We start from the raw sequence: 17080 nt of genomic DNA, 5'->3' as shown, positions 1-17080 counted from the left end.
ATACTCTTCCTAATCTTATTTTTGTCTAACTCTTAAATGTTCATATAGAAAACAGCACAAAAGGAGGTATTTGTCTCTTCTGGGTTATTTTTGTCTCCAAAAAACACTACACACATTTTGGAAAGCATCATTCCTGCCAACTGGGGTCACTTTTCACCTAGTGTCAGTGGAAGAACATAACTACAGTATATCAGCAAAAAAAATGAGGTAACACTTCATATTGTGCAAATACTTATACTCACCTTGGGGCTGGAATAAAAATACCTACAGTGTTCTATAGGATGAGCTAGAGCAAATTTAATCTGGATAGTCGAGAATAATTGGAGGCATTTTTGAGACAGTCAGTCTATTAAGGAAGACAGTGACTCTCCAGCTAGACCTTTACTTTAGATGCAGTGTGTCTAACCAGTCAGTGGATTGGTACACAAACCCTTCTCTCTACAACCACAAAGGATACAAATGAAACCCGAGATTTGCTGTTTGACCTTTCAGCACTAACAGGTTGCTTTTAAATTTGAAGTTACTGGGAAAAACAGTTGTCTTTCCACACAGCTACACAGCTATCCTACAGCAGTTGGCCTCCACTAGAGGCTGCTGAGTTCAGAATCACCACTAGATCACACTTTAAACCATGATCCATGACTAAGACATTTCAGAATAATAAAGTTCCGTGCCTAATCCTACTCAAGTTCCCAAATCCTGAAAGCCACTGAAAATACAAGCTATAAACAGCAGACATGTTCTTTGTTGTTCATTTGTTTGGCATAACACAAATCATCCAGCATTCATACTGCTGACAGACAGAAAACACTCCATCTGCCTCTTCATGAGGCCTTCTTTGCTCACTTCTTCACCTGGAAAAGACCATAAACAAACAAACCTGTTTGGCCAACTGATCCTTCTTCACCAAGCCAGTGGCTGCAGCGATGTTCCCTGCTCCTTCCACTGTCTTCTGCGCCACCGCTGTCACTCCCGTCACCACAGCTCCCCCAACATTAGACACTTGCTCTTTGGTCTTCTCGGCCACTGAGGAGAAGCATAAGATGGAAAAACACATTATGCCTCTGGGAGCTGTAAGTTTTTCAGAGAATCTATCACTGACAGCCCAACATCATGAAAAGCCATTACATTTTCTGTACCCCAAGTGGATCTTAAGAAATTAAACTATCCATCTGGTAACATCTGGAGCAGTAGAGGTAAAAATAAGCCTTAGCTGGGGCTCAATTTCTTTCATGTGAAAGACATCTGACATTTTCATTCATGTCTAACTGCACTTTAGGGAAGAAAAATCATTATTTAGGTGCTCTTATGTCCAACTCACTGTATAATATATCCTAGTTTGGAAACTCATTCCAATTAGTCCACCAAACACTTGCTGCATGATACAGGGCACAGAAGACAAGATTTTTTTACATTAGACTCAAAAAACATTGATTATTCTTTTTATTTTTATTTTTTAAGATATATTTCATTAAAAAGCAGATCTATCAATGCTCAACCAGAGAATTTCAAATACAACCTTTTATCTGACTCCCTTGAGATTTTTGCCCCAGTGCTGATACATAATATACTAATTTATAAAAAGACTGATTGCCAAAGCAAACTGGATTAATAGCTAACTTCCAAGCCCGAGGGAAACAACAACTCATTTAGCCTACACATACATCAGCAGTTGCCATTCTACCTTTCAGAATATCACTGGGTTTTTTCTGCTCATTCATCCCCAAGGGCTCTTTCTGACAGCAGCTTGAACTACAGCGACACTGCTCGAAGAAAAGGGATGGAATGACTTCATGCCTTCAAGTTACATAGCCAGATTTTCAGCAAAAAAATCCCTATGTATTCCTCTAAACAAGGGAATGGTCTTCAAAAACATCCATCATATATTTTTTCAATTCTAACTAATCCTATACTTTCCTCCAGGCTAAATCCCATTTGATCCATAAAACGCATTCATGGCTTTATCTGTACCCTTTATGACCACGGGATGGATTCCGTTTGAAAGTTAGGCCACCATTTCTGTGTCTTTTTTTGGGAAGCACATATGAAAATTAGACTTTCTGTGGATAAATTACATTTCTTTAATTCCTTACATAAAGAGTATCAGTTGTCCATATCACAGGGCAGACAGCATACATTACCACGATTGATACTAAATGGCAAGAATTAGGAAAAAGCTAGAAAGCTAAACAACGTCCCTAATATGCAATTTTAATTAAAGACCCAAATTATAAATATCTGCTGACCGAAAATGGAGGCAGATAATTTAATGCTCATTCTAGCTAAGTTAAAGGGAAAAGTTAGCAACCAATTGAGTATTATCTCTACTATGACCAGAAGCTTTCATTATAGAGCAGAACAACAGACTACACACTGTAGGAAATTAGAAACAGAAGAAATCTGCTTCAAATATCTCCCACACTATACATGCTAATAATCTAAAAGTTCACGAGAAATTTATTGTATACATCCACTACTCTATTGCCATGCTTTTCCAGGGAAATAAAAAAAACAAAAAAATCAAGAGTGGGTTTTGCTGAAAAGCAAATGTTGCCCTCAGGGAAGGTCTCACTTAATGCTAGTAAGTGCAAAAAGATATCTCTTAAGATGCCCCATTTGATTATTACCAGCTACAGACCACAAAAAGCCTTGAATTCTATGGATAAAATTTATATAGGAAGCTTTTCACTAGTTCATGCAAACGTGTATCTTAAGATGTGTGTCCTAATAACACACTTTATCTTGCAAAGCATGGTGAGACCCAATTCTGCTTGGAGTATTTCAGAAAGAAACTGAGTAACATTATGAAACAAACTCATTCATGTTATTCCAAATGGCAAAAAGAACTCTAAAAAACAAAGTAGCATGTTGTAGAAGTAGATTCAAAAATCATATTTTCCAAGAAGTATTTAAATTTTTTTTAAAGTTAAAAAGAAGAGGAGATATGTTTTGGGTACATCTCAGTACTTTTTATTTTCCTCTGTCTCATTCATTTTCTTGGAGAGCTCCTGGGCTGCATCCAAAGCAGCATAACCAGCAAGTCAAGGGAGGGGATTCTGCCCCTCTGCTCTGCTCTGGTGAGACCCCACCGGCCGTGCTGCTGCCAGCCTGGGGTCCCAGCACAGGAAGGACATGGACCTGTTGGAGCAAGTCCAGGGGACATTACCAAGATGACCAGAGGGATAGAGCACCCCTCCTATGAAGGCATTCAGAGAGCTGGGGTTGTTCAGCCTGAAGAGAAGGCTCCAGGGAGACCTACTTGTGACCTTCCAGTACCTAAAAGGAGCCCACAAGAAAGGTGGAAAGGGACTTTTTACTGGGTCATGTTGGGACAGGACAGGAGCAAATGGCTTCAAACTGAAAGAGTGCAGATTTAGATTTGGAAGAAATTATTTTCTGTGAGGGTGGTGAAGCACTGGAACAGGTTTGCCCAGAGAAGCTGTGGCTGCCCCATTCCTGGAAGTGCTCAAGGCCAGGGGGCCATGAGCAACCTGGTCTAGCAAAAGGCATTCCTGCCCATGTAAGGGGGTTAGAACCAGATAATCTTTAAGGTCTCTTCCAACCCAAACCATTCTATGATTCTATAATTCAGGGTCCTTCCGTTCTGTTAATTTTTTCTGTATGGAAGTGACACATACTGTTTTGAAAACTCCCCCTTCCAAACGATGTTGAATGGCAGAACACATGAAGGACAATCTCAGCTGGCTTGATGCTGACAAGGGCTCTATTTGCCTTACGCAGACTCATCCTTTCTGATAAAATGAGAAAGCATGGTTGTACTGTGTTGATTGTCATAGTCACAATTAGTTTCATTATCTCAAGCTCTTAAAGCAACTGCACCTCAAAAGCAAAATATCACAAAACAGAGTGGAACTGAGTGCACTATGAATGCTGCAGTATAATCCACCTGATTCTCAATGCCATTATTAGACCCACATTTCTTATACTATGTTGTCATGGCAAATACAACCACCTTCCAAGAGCAACTATCCAGTGGCTGGTGTTCCCACTACTAACAGTATTTTGGGAAGGCGCTGTCTGAAGTGCATTTTTTCCTCCCAGAAACACATTATCCTAGGAAAGGCTTAGTACATACAAACTCAAATGAAAAAGGAAAGAATCAGGCTGCTAACAGTGTTACTGGCACAACAGTAAGATACTGATAAAAGTAGCAACAAAAGCAGTATACTTAATATTGCTTCTATTTCAGACAGCCATGGTTTAGCCCCAGCTGGCAACTAAGCACCACACAGCTGCCCACTCACTTCCTCCCCCAGCAGAATGGGGAGGAAGAGAATTGGAAAGGTAAAAGTAAGAAAACTCATGGGCTAAGTACAGTTAAATTGAAATAAAATAATAATAGTAATAACAAATCATAATAGGAAAATAACAAAGAGAGAAAGATATAAATCCCACAGGCGATGCAAATTAAAACAATTGCTCACCACCAACAAACTGATGCCCAGCCAGTCCCCAAGCAGATGACCCCCACCAACCTTCCCCATAGTTTCACTGCTCAGTAGGATGCCATACAGTGTGGAATATCCCTCTGGTCAACTGTGGTCAGCTGTCCTGGCTGTGTCTTCCCCCAATTCCTTGTGAACCCTCAGCCTCCGCACTGGTGGGGTGAAGTGAGAAGCAGGAAATGCCTTGATGCCTAAGACCTGCTCAGCAATGAGCATCCCTACGTTATCAACTCTGGTTCCAGCACAATTCCCAACAGCCCCATACCAGGTACTATGAAGAAAATGAACTCCATCCCAGCCAAAACCTGCGCAGACATAGCATAAGAAAGCTGACACAGGAGTTACCATGGAAGATCTCTCACACACTGCTTCAGAAATCAGAGCCATGAAGATAAATTCAGCAAACTATATAAATAGCACAGATTGGCAAAAGCAATCATAGTAAGGAGAGAGCCATCTTTCCTGTCTCTAAGGAATAACTAAACATCATTACCAGAGTGACTCTGATAATGAGCTCCAGCCTGGTGACGCTCCAGCTCTGAAACCCCAGTGACGGGAGAAGAAAAATCAAAGTAGGTTTCCAGTCTCATATATTTTATTGCTTACACTAAGTAGCAATGGGGAAAGCATTAAGGGCACACAAACAAATCAATTTGGAATGCAAGGGGTTGATTCCAAATTATTAAATCCATCTGAATACCAGGTTGCTTAATGATCTTAAGCCATGAAGTCTTTGTAAAATTGATATCTGCTTTGCATCACAGTGTTAAGAACCACAGTAAAGCAGCTTCTGCAGAGCTTTGCTGTGTTATGGCTTGATTACTACTTCTATCTATGCAGAGACTATCCCTTCCATTAAATGACCCTGGGACAGTGTACAATGACCACACCAAGGCTAACTTTAAGTTCTAATACTGACTACAGCACTGGGCAAAAAGTATTAGCATTAAAGTTGACTTTGCCCTACTTATTACAGACAACTGGGTAGCATATGGTATCAATGTAAAACCTCTGGAGCAATTCAAAACAACTACTAGTTGCTTTCGACCTTGGACAGTAAAAGTAGATTCAAACCACAGAACTTGTCTGAATTAATGAAATTACTCTTACTGTACCAAATATACTTTTGAGTACGTGTTTCAAACAATAAGTTTCTCTTAAGTACTTGAAGAATTCACTTACAAAGATGCCACGAATATATTGGTAGTTCTTTAATTTATGCAATTTTCTGTAAGATACCTGAGGGAGTTAAAGAGCAGGACACCAATGAATAAGAATGTTAAGAAGAATAGGAATGATCAGATAAAAGAGTTAAGAAAAACACTTCACTATTGGTTTATAACTGTCAATATTGTGTCTTCAGTCAATTTCAGGACACAGACACATGGTTGAAGGACTAAGGGCTTTTTGGTTCTGATTTATGTACAAGTAGTAAATATTTGTAAATAGTAAATATTTAAAATAAAGTAAATACTTACTTTATTTAGAATATCAGGAGATGGACTGTAAATATATCATCTCTGATACAGTTCATTTTTGGGAGATAAGCAAGATGGGTGAATTATGCATTTACAGTCAAAGGCCAGGAGACATATTAATTATGAAGGCAAGTCTAAACACAAGCAAACATCCCATAAAACCAATAAGCAAAGCTGCTTTATCATCAGAAGTTCTGAGAAAGGGTGACCTGACAAATAACACACTCACCATATTCCTGTGAGCCACAGCCTGGAATCCTCATTTCACAGTATCTTGATGTCACTAAACCTGGTACAATCAGGTCACATTTAAAGCAAGAAACACCTCAGTCTAGTAATTTTGGGTTTGGAAATTAACTGACTGAAGAATGCATTTAGGTTTTTTAACCCTTTAAGGCGTGTCATTTCACAGGCATTTCACCAGCATAGAGGGTTAACCCACAGCTAACTCAAAAGTAGCAAAGCAATCAAGGTTTTGAAACTCAGACACCAAGAAAAGACTGACTGCACAACTGTGCACATACTCATTTTGATCTGTAATTCTATTTTGCATTTGATTGTCTCCAACCCCTTGAACCATTTTTGTTCACATAACAAAGTGTTTACTTCACCTCAGGTTTCACATGATGAACTGGGGAGTTAGTGCCATAAGACCACTACAACTTGTGAACTCCAGTCATATGAAAAGAGACAAGTAGGTCTTTATAAGTGACTTAAAAGGCATTTTTATCACATTAACTGCAACAGCACTGATTTAAATGGATTTGATTTCTACAGCAACTTCACTATCATCTGAGTGTCTTCATATTACACCTCAGAATCACTACAGTGAACCCAAATCTGTTTTTATCTACCTTCTCTACTTGCCAGAACAGCTATTTATAGACTTGCTATTATTTTTTTTTCTTAAAACATCTCCAAGCAGTTCCTCTATTCTTACACTAGCAAGTCCATGCTGTTTCATTTTGGAAGCCATGCTCTCTAGGTTTTGCCTGAAGTCTTCTCTTCTCACAGCCACATTTCAACCTGTTCACCCCCTGTTCATTTTCCATTTTCATTCGACAGCCAAACTAATCCCAAGCAGCCTGAAAGGCCAGAAGGAAGCAAACTGTGGCACAGAACCCATTATTCCCAAGTTTTGGGCGTTTTGCTTTGTGTCAGCTGTTTCCTAAAGTGTGTGAGGAGCAGCTACTGTTTTGCCTAACAGTAACTTTTTTACATTTTCTATTCATAGGCACAGCATGTAACAGAGGTGTTCCCCTTATGTTTAGCTTTACAGTCTGTTTTGTATCTTCCAGAACAAAATTCAAAATCTTTTCAAACCTGTTAAAAATTCTATTCACCAATTGAAAATTTCCTGCCTCACTAAACATATTGCCATCACATAGAGGTACAGCATTTGAGATCAATTCCTTTCAGGAGGAGGAAGAGAAGTCCCCCACTGAGTCAGCCCACCAGAAGCCCAGTGCTTCAGCATGTTTCATACACACGCAAATGCCCTTGACTTTGACTCTATCACATCCCAGCTTGGTGAACATCACCTCTATTAACTTGCTTCCTACTGCTGTCAGTTGCTGCTCCCACATCTGTGATATTGGATATATGTGCCCCAAATCTCATTCTACTGCAATCCTCTGCTGGTCATAGAAATGATCCCTCTGAATATTTCTCTTAATTGAGGTTTAACAAGCTGAGATTTGGTATCTCATAACAGCATGCATGCTCAGCCTGAGGCCAAACTCTGAAAGACCATCCTAGATACTCTGTTCTGTTTTGCTACTAGAAATGCTCTTGACTGACTTTTCAATCACTTATGTGGGTTGGGTATTAAGTAGTGACATTTGTTTACCTACCATTGTTTATCCTTTGCTTTGGCTTGTGTGAGAACAGCTGAATGATACACCAGCTGTACACTAAGGAAAAAAATCCTTTTCTGCTACTTATTTGTTTTCTAATTTGTCAGGGGAAAAGCAACTTACATTTCTTGACCATGCATTCTCTTCACATCTCCAGAACTCCTACATTCTATAGCAGAAAATTACACATTTTATTCAATGCCCTATGGTCAGTTAAGGCTTTTCTGCACTCTGTATAAATCAAAGACTTCCATTCTTTTTGCCCCTTAAAACAAATTTTTGGTTATTGGTTACAGTTCATACCTAAAATGATCCCTGCAAATCAATTTAAAATGCAAATCTACTCTTTTTTGGTGTAGAAATGCTATTGTGAATATACATGCATGGCATTAAATTCCAAGTTTCAAAGTGCTCTTGCTACTGAGATTAGTCAGTTTTAAAAAAACATTTCAAAACACATAACTGTGACAAATTCAAATCAAAACTCTGAAATTTGTTTCTTTCCTGTAAGCCATTTCCCTTCAATCTTCCCACCCAACCAGATCTCTCAATTTTCCTATGTATTTCTCACTTTCACAAATTGCAGTGCTCTCAAAAACCTAGAATTTTTGAGAGCTAAATGGCTGGTTAATCAGATGTAGGAAATAAGCTGAAATCAAGAGATAATTATCTTACCTGTTGTGACACCATGAACTACTCCTTCCTTGGTCCTGGAACCTAAAGAAAGAAAAATATTAGGTTGAGAATGCATATTCTTAAGTACTGGTAAAGACTAGATAGATGATAAAGGGGGATTAATATGTAGATTACATACAGTTGCACACAATATTTTCCAAGGTTATTAAAAAATCAAAAAGAAATTCTGTCTAAGACAAGAGGCAAAGCCATCAGTAAAGAACACCTGCATGGATGGGTACTGACTGTGGAAAGGTGAATAATAGCGGAAACACTTCTGCAGTACATACTGACTTCCTTGCCATTTTCTTAACAGCTGCATTAAGCTTCCCACCTGGCAAACTCACAGAGATGACTGCACAGAAACCATGCTAACATCCTAAGGAGGCTCATGCATGCATTTGGAGAAGCTCTGAGCCACGGTTTCCAGAAGATCCTTACAGTTTCACCTTTGCCCAATCTCAGTTTGCAGGGGTTGACAACCACTACTGAACTACAGAAAGGCCTAGAGGTTAAATTCACAGGGAGCTGATAGTGCTAGCCAGATTCAGACATCAACTAATCCAGAACAGAAACTTCAAGCAGGAGATCAGTCCTACCCAAGGTCTGCTACATCCAGTGTCCTTGTTGTCACAAGCACATGTCACAGCTCACACCTGACTTGCAGGCAGCAACCTGGAACTCGTGCTAGACTGAGCCATAACACAAGACAAGTTGTGTAAGCAATGTAACCCTGCCATGCTTAAGACCAAATTGATTTCTGCAACACACATGCAAAAAAACCTTGACTTTTTAACATGCTGCATGAAAAGGAACAATCTCCTGCATCTTTAAGAGGAAGAGAAACAAATTAGCACCTACTGCTGTTTAAAACATAACTTGGTGTCCTTTTCCCTACCGGCCCTCTTCTTGCCCTTGTCAGGTTCCATAATTTGGCAACATTTCAGGGATTAATATCCATCTGTGACCTATGATGATTAACAGTGTGCAATTAACAGAGTTTATGGCTCCTAGTTAATCATCTTACCTAGTCTGCCAGAGATAAGATGACATTTTATTTTTCTTACTAACACAGAAATAACCTTATTTGTAATGCAATTTTTTTGCTGTCATTCAGTATTTGGGACATTATAATTTATACTTCTGACTTTACCCTTCTAACATAACAGAATAAAATGCATGAGCAGAAAAATATTAGAAAAGAGGCAACCTTTTGTCCAAAATTCTTTACAATAATACAATTAAGCACAGAAATACAATATAAGCTCATTCATCAATATGTCCTATTTGCTACTAGTGCAAATTTATGGAACTTTAGCCATGTAGTTCTGGCACTATTAGATTGATTACACGATTGAAAAGGCTCTGTTACCCATGAGCAAGAGCAGAGTAACAATCCATGATAAACACAAGTAAAAAAAAAATATTGCATCAAGTAAAATGAAATATTCCTTTAGCTAATTATGAAAACAGCCAAGAAGTCTTTTTCCCTTCATTCCAATTTTCTCTTTAGAAAAAGCTTGCTTTCTCTCACTGAAAAATATTTACCACTGAACAATCAGAAGTTTCATTATATGCAAAGTGTTCACCTCTAAGGACTTGTTTTAGGACTTTGGCTCTCAATTCTGTACCACCATGAGACCTGAAGAAGCAAAGCACATGCTGGAATTCAAGCAGATGATGATTCTACCGACTTCTAGCAACTGAACACCACTGCAGGCTTACAGTGTCTCTATTGGAATACTTAATATTCAGCACATGCTTTTAAATGCATTGTTAGACCTGGCCAGTCTCTCATTCATGTTGTTGAACTGACTGTTTGCAAGCCAAGCCACTAAAGACATGGAAAACCCTGAATTAGCAAGTACTCAGTTCCCTAAGGCCAGGAAGAGATGGATGGTATGACAGAAGTCCCTGAGGACCTGTGCAATGCACACATCTCCAGAGGGACCTATTGCAAGTCAATTCTTACATCACTTGCTCTGATGTATCGCTGCTATAGCCACAGCTCACACAGACAGGCTTTTCTTTAAAAAAGCTCAGCTCACAGACCCATATGGAACAGGGGTATGTATAGCCAGATCCATTAACTGGCAAACAACCAGCTAGCTGGTGTTCCAGACCCTACAGCATATGTTAGAGCTCAATAGTACTTGCCCCACTGCTGCACACTTGCATGCAAGTAGCTGTTTCTGCCGTCGCAGCTACAACAGCATCCAGAAGCACATGAGGATCTGCCAGAACGGGCTTATAAATAACAACAGTTGAATTCAGTAGGATGACTTCTGGCTGGCCATGAAGGAAAGCTGGTTGTCCTCATTGTTTCTGGGAGAAAGTAGCTGTCTTTCATTCTGGCATTCCCAAAATACCAATAGTCTTGCTCATGTACCCTGCACAACAAGGGGAACAGAGGAATCAGAGTAGGGATACTATAAAGACCAAGGAACATGACTCTGACCTAAGCCACTTAGAAGCAATAGTAGCACATGGTAATGCTACTTTTCCTAGATATAGTATACATCTGTGTGAGGGGAGGCAGAAAACTAAACGGCATATTTGCTTTTTTTTCCAATTATAAAAAAATACCAGAGTCTCTTCTTCATTTATTATCATTGCTGTCATTGTGCCAGAATGAAGGAATGTATCAGCAGTTTGTAAATACATTCATTTCTGGACTATTTAAGATATCAACAGACTTTTCACATTGCTTAGTCACAGCTGGTTAAAGGCAGGGAGACCTAAGTCCAAATTAGGGGAAGGGGCAATCAACATTTAAGGAAAACACTTGCTTCCAAGTCCTCAAGCCCATTACTCCACCAGCCAGACCTTGAGTCCCTTGACTACTCTGCTGGCCTTTCTACTACCAAAGGAAAATAAGAAACACTGAAAAGAGCGCAGTGGAGGAGTTTGGATGGCTTTGCCAAATAGGTCATGAGTGCCCTGTTCTACTCTAAGGCCATGTGCCAGCACAGGGAGTAGTAAACAACTCTGTCAGCCACCCTGCTGCTAATAAACTATTCCTTTGTTCTGCAAGCTTATGACACACCAAAAACGATCAGACTGGAAACTTCCATTCCTGAGCACTGAACACGCACTCAAGAGTCAACTGAGCAAAAGTTTTAGCTCCCTGGAAGCACACATGAAGTTCAGCAGACATTTTGAAGACTGCACCACCAAGAGTGTGCAAGCACATCCTTCTTACTCAGTTCCTGGTTTCAAAGCGAGTGGGGATCAAGAGCTGTTAGTATGAAGAGAGGAAGCGAGTGGCAGCACATAAAGGATACAGAAAGATGCAGTTTTAAATCTACAGCACACACAGGACTGCTGAGCCTCAGTCCTCTTTTCCAAACAAGGACCAGGCCATTGTTTGACATCAAGAAAGGTCCTGATGCTGTGCTTGAATGAGTTGAGAGAACCACCAATTTCAGTTGCCCAGTGCTGAAGCCCATTAGCAGAGGAACTTAAGGATAAAAAAAACCAACACCCAACACTTGAAAGCATAAAAACACATTGTAGACTGTATTGAAGGGATCTTGGGTACTTAAAAGGAGGATGGACAGTGGACTGAGGGAAGAAAGAAGAGATTTCAGCATGGAAAGGGAAAAAAAATCCTCAATCCTCCAATACACTGCTCTTTCACAGAGCTCTAAGTTTCTCCCTCTGTCAAGGCAAATTTTCCTTGTGCCAAAAAAATACTAAAACCAAAACAAGAATAAAAGAATTATAATGACCACACTTCATCCCAAACAGCAGCTGTTGTTAATAGAACTCTTACCAGGTAGAATTAGGTTATAATCTCACACTTAATAGTTAACAGCAGCCTGGACAGAAGGTTCCACATGTTTTCCACATTTACTTAAATTGCACTGATTTCAGTAGGAAACCACATCACCTAGGGGATCTGGATGAAAGACTTTGCATCTTCTTAATTCTCCAGCAGCAATGGGAGGCTGAATGTTATGAAACTGAAAATGATTAACAGGTCCCACTCAGCCCAGTGTTGTTAGGTTCTTTTTGCAAGATGTCAGGCAGCTTTCACAGCACAATCCGGCTGTGAATCTCAAATCTGAAAACCCAACTATAGAAAAATGGAGTGAGAAGTGAGCTCTAATGAATTGTGCTGCTCCTCTCCTCATAAAGGGGCTTCAGACCTTTTGCACTGCAATCATTATCAGCCTGCAGAACAAAAGATTATCACACTGGCCTTTGCTAATGCTGCACATGGGAAGAGACACCTCTGATGTGTGCTTGGGAAGTAGACAGAGAAACGTCCAGCTCCTTATTTCCCTTACCCTACCTGAACTTGTTGACACCTCCTGCCAGTATGGGCAAGCACACAACTGGAGATGAGGTGCCAGATCTTCTGGAGACAACTTCCAACCAAAGGCTCTTTTGCCTGCATGACAAACTGTGCACATAACTCTCTCCTCCTGCAAAGGAGGCATCTGGTAGGAGAAGGATCCTCCACCATTACTACAGTCACATGCACAGGTCCCTACCATAGCTCAGGGCTCTCCTAACCCCAGTAATTTATTCTTGAAAAAAATAGCAAGCCTGCCCTCCAAAGTTCAACCTCAGCAAAAGCATCTCTGAAGACAACAGGAAATCTGTTGTTGTTGGGAGCAGAACTAGGTTCAAATGTTATTATGGTCTGAATAACAGGTCAGGTACAGAGATTAATTTAGCATACAATGCAGGTTGCTAATACAAAGAAATCAATCACCCCAGAAGCACCGCCAGAAGAAAACAAGGCAACAAAATAAAAAAGTTCCACCTTCGGAAAATCATTCCAACATGAAGCACAATATACAGTGGAAGAACATCAATTTTAATATCTTGAAAATGAGCAAACACTCATTTTAAAATAGATTCATCCTACAATTAGTGTTCAAAATTACTGCCATCCCTGTTGGCAAGAGCACCGAGCTTTGCTATGACTTAAAAGGAGGGAAGTATGTTCCAAATGAGTAGTCCACACTATCTGGAGCAGAAATAATTTCTTACAGACTGGCACTAGCCTGCAACAGCAGAGGGAATCCAAAAAAGGCACTGGAATACCAGAGACCTCAGTACTTCCATTGAAAAGAAATGCCTCTGGTTTTCAGCTCTGTTTAACTTCTGATATGTGTGCACATCTCCCTCAGTACACACAGCGTCCATTACAGAACTGACCTGCTACAAAATCAACAGAACAGAAACGACCTACAGAAAAGGTTATCCTTTCCCCCTCCACTCTTTTATAGACTAGCTTTATTTGATGAATACGAGAAACAGATCCATAATCACTTTTTTATAAATAACCACTTACTCATATAGTCTTGGCAGATTGTTTTTCTGTGAATTTTTCATGACAGCATTTGCAAGACAGTCCTCTAAAGCCCAATACTTGCGAAATGAAGATGACTATCACGCATGTACCAGTCTGGGACTTGAAAAGAATTTTATCCCTGGCTCTATGCAAGACGTGTGGTCTAGAATAAGACACTTAACAACTGCTTTGCTACCTTGGGGTCTACCTACCCTACCCCTAACTGTAGAGGCTCTTCCTTGAGAAGTCATGGAAAGTATCTTCCATGAATTTGCACTAGTAACTACAGAGCATGAAATTAATTTCAGAAGATAACACTTAGCCATACAAAATGTTACTGTCAACAGGCCAAACAGTCAGCATGTTTACTACTCAGCTCCCAAGCTAACCTCTCAAGAGTCTTCTGAAATCCTATTCAAGCCCCACATGTTCTGTAGAATGCTGTGAAGCCATCTTCACCTCCAGCATTTACATTTTTTATATTTATTTTTACTGCACCAACCAGCCCTTCAGCCTTGATCTGGCAAACTTCTTGTGTAGAGTGCCAGCCAGCAACCTGCACTGTAAGGCACCTCCTATGACACAACCTCGTTCAGGATGGTGTTACCCACGTGGCTCCTCCACTGAGCAGCAATGCATGCCCAGCCCGTGACACAAGAAGCAACATTTGGCTTCAAAGAACCAGAGCTTGGGAAGGCACAACTTTCCTCTTGTTTCTTTTGCAATGGTCTCCTATGAGCAATTACATATTTTTTTGCAGAATAGGTCTGATGAGGATCCAGCTGTGAATGTCTGGGTGCACCAATGAGCAGTGTGCTCTCTGCTGCCCACCTACCCACATAGAGGACTCCCTCTTTCGTCTTTCCTGCTGCCTCTGCCACACCCTGCTTGGTTTTTTCTGCTGCTGCTACGACTCCCTCCTTTGCCTTGGAAAGCCCTTTCATGAACACATCCATGGCTGAAGACTTTCTTCACACAGCTCTAGGAAAAAAAAAAAAAAAGACAGTACACACTTTTAGTAAGGTTTTTCCAGCTTTTTATCCCAGAAAGGGGAAAAAAGTATTCCAACTGAATGGGATCACAATTACTTTAAAATTATATTATTTATATCCCCAAATTGTATAGCGATATGAAACAGATATCCTATTTCCACAGAATCTTACAGAGAGGTTGCCAATAATGCAGTTCTGATTGGAAGATGGATTCATTGACACAAGTACCTTCCTTGCCTATGAAGGCATCATTTCTTCCAGAGGACTGCTCTGTTCATGTTCTGATTGCAAGATTTAGCCCTGTGATCTGATGATACTCCACCTCCCATCCAGAGGGAAAAAAAAAAACCAACTTAAAGAAACACCAGCAACTTAAACAAACAAACAGACCAACCTGAAAACCAAACCACATAAACCAAAACCTCTTGTAAATGATAAATGTTTACTTGTTGTAAGAAACTGCCATTACAACCCAGGACTGGAGGAAACAAAAAATGCTGCATTTCCAGTAGTCCAGCATTTTGCACATAGTCTACATCACTCTTTTGGAAACTGAGTTTTCCTGAATGGGTTCCTTGCATGCACCACAACTCAGAAAATATTTTACTAAAAAAGCCAAAGCAAGAACACAGGATTTTAAAAGCACTGCACTAAAGCTACCAAGAAAGTCCTCTAGCAGCAATACAATTCAGTGCCACACTGAAACCACCAAAATAGTAATTAAAACCCAGAATCAGTGTCCCTTCAACAAATCCATTATCAGTAGTCCTTTCTCTTCCTCCACCCACAGACAGAAGTGCTGCCTGTTATCTTCTCTTCTTTGCCAGAGGCGGAGTAGGAGGAATGGATGTCTAGGAAGGCAGCTGGGCTGTCGCAGCTTTCTACTAACTCGTGACGAGCGTGCGAAGAAAGGCAGTGTTTGCGCTCCAGCCAAACTGCCCACGGTACCTGCCGCCCTGGGGATGGCGAAGGGGGGGTGCCTTATACCCAGCACCGGGGGGAGGCAGCACCCGGCCCGCGGGACCCCCTGACTCCTCCGCCGGGAGGGTCCCCAGGTCCGTCCCCGGAGCAGCGCCGCGACCAGGTGCGGGGGCACCTGGGGACCACGGGTGTGTATCAAATAACACACGGACACCTGCAGAGGCAGGGAGGGAGGCAGCAGCGCGTCGCGCCCATATATATGTGTGTGTATATGTAGATACACACGTACAAACAGATACATACATACAAATACATACACACAGTGAGGCACCTACCGAGGAAAGCAGAGCGGCGCGACCATATGGGCATCCACCGGCACCCGCGGACACGCCGTCGGCACACGGCGGACACGGCGCCCGGCTTCTCCTCCCTCCCCCGTGCCCACACGAGGACGTGCAACAGGAAATGTCAGTCTAGCTATCTTAGGTATTATCTATATATAGCTCTCTAATTTTGTGTACACACATAGGCGCACCCCGTGCGGCTCCGCAGCCCCAGCCCAGCCCCCGGCAGCACGGACGCGGAGCGGAGCCGCTCCCCGCCCGAGCCCGCGCCCCGAGCGGCCCCCGCGGCCCCGCCCTGCCCCGCACTCACCGCCGGGCTCCTCCGCCACCGGCGACCGACCCGTTCCGAGCGGGCGTGGGGCGGCGCGGGGTGCGGGCAGGCGGCGGGCGAGGCGCGGAGCGGCCCGAGGGAGCTGCCCCTGCTCAGCACATCCCGAGGCGGGGAGCGGGCCGGCTCTGCTGGCACCACCCCGGCGGCAGCCCCGCAGGCGGCGAGTGCCGGCGAGAGGCGAGGGCGGGGGGCGGGAGGATGCGCCGAGGGAGGGAGGGAGGAGCGGAGGCTCTTGCCACGCTCCCTGTTGAGTATGCGCCCCCCGCCCGGCCCCCTGCGCCCACCCTATCACGTCCTCCGTGGCAGTGAGGGGCGCGGCGTGATAAAGTGGGAGCACCTGTTCTATAGACGCAGACCGACAGAGAAGCGAGGGTAAGAGGCAGGCCAGGCGACTTGGGCCCCCTGGGACTCCGCACAGTCACCGCTCCCTCCAAAGGCTGGAGTGCCTCATCTTAGAAGTGTAAGAAAGCTGTTGATGCGGCACATCCCTGTGTCACTTCACCAAAGCCGTAGAAAATCTTCTCTCAGGATCTAATCGCTTTTTCATCTATTTCCAGATCTTCAACCCTGAATGACTGCAGTTCAATGTGATCTCACAAGGTTCATGATCCCAGCTCATTTTAAGCGCGGGAGGTGGTGCTCTTGCAGGAGTATTTCGAGTCTTAACTCTATTGCGCACACATACAAGAATTTTCATCCCAAATGAAGA

At 42.1% G+C, this 17080-nt stretch overlaps 1 protein-coding gene across 3 annotated transcripts in view; it reads right to left on the bottom strand.

The window, feature by feature from the left end:
• The window catches only part of SNCA (synuclein alpha), a 63600-nt gene extending 47058 nt beyond the window's left edge, over positions 1–16542 (bottom strand). The window contains exons 1-4 of one of the 3 annotated variants that reach the window (XM_042049860.1): positions 16351–16542; positions 14619–14764; positions 8476–8517; positions 881–1026 (exon numbers count right to left, since the gene is read on the bottom strand). In XM_042049860.1, coding sequence (XP_041905794.1) covers positions 881–1026; positions 8476–8517; positions 14619–14739 — 309 coding nt within the window. In that variant the 5' untranslated portion in view covers positions 14740–14764; positions 16351–16542. Of the gene's footprint in view, positions 1–880; positions 1027–8475; positions 8518–14618; positions 14765–16031; positions 16166–16350 lie in introns of those variants that run through there. The other 2 variants (XM_042049862.1, XM_042049861.1) reach the window with 2 other exon arrangements.
• Between the last annotated feature and the right edge of the window lie 538 nt (positions 16543–17080).

Source organism: Corvus kubaryi, unplaced genomic scaffold, assembly GCF_017639235.1.
Source record: "Corvus kubaryi isolate FWS band 111438036 unplaced genomic scaffold, C.kubaryi_AGA036_p1.0 71, whole genome shotgun sequence".
In the NCBI taxonomy this organism is placed as follows: Eukaryota; Metazoa; Chordata; class Aves; order Passeriformes; family Corvidae; genus Corvus; species Corvus kubaryi.
Note: the sequence above shows the minus strand (reverse complement) of the source record. Positions and strands in the feature narration are given on the sequence as shown.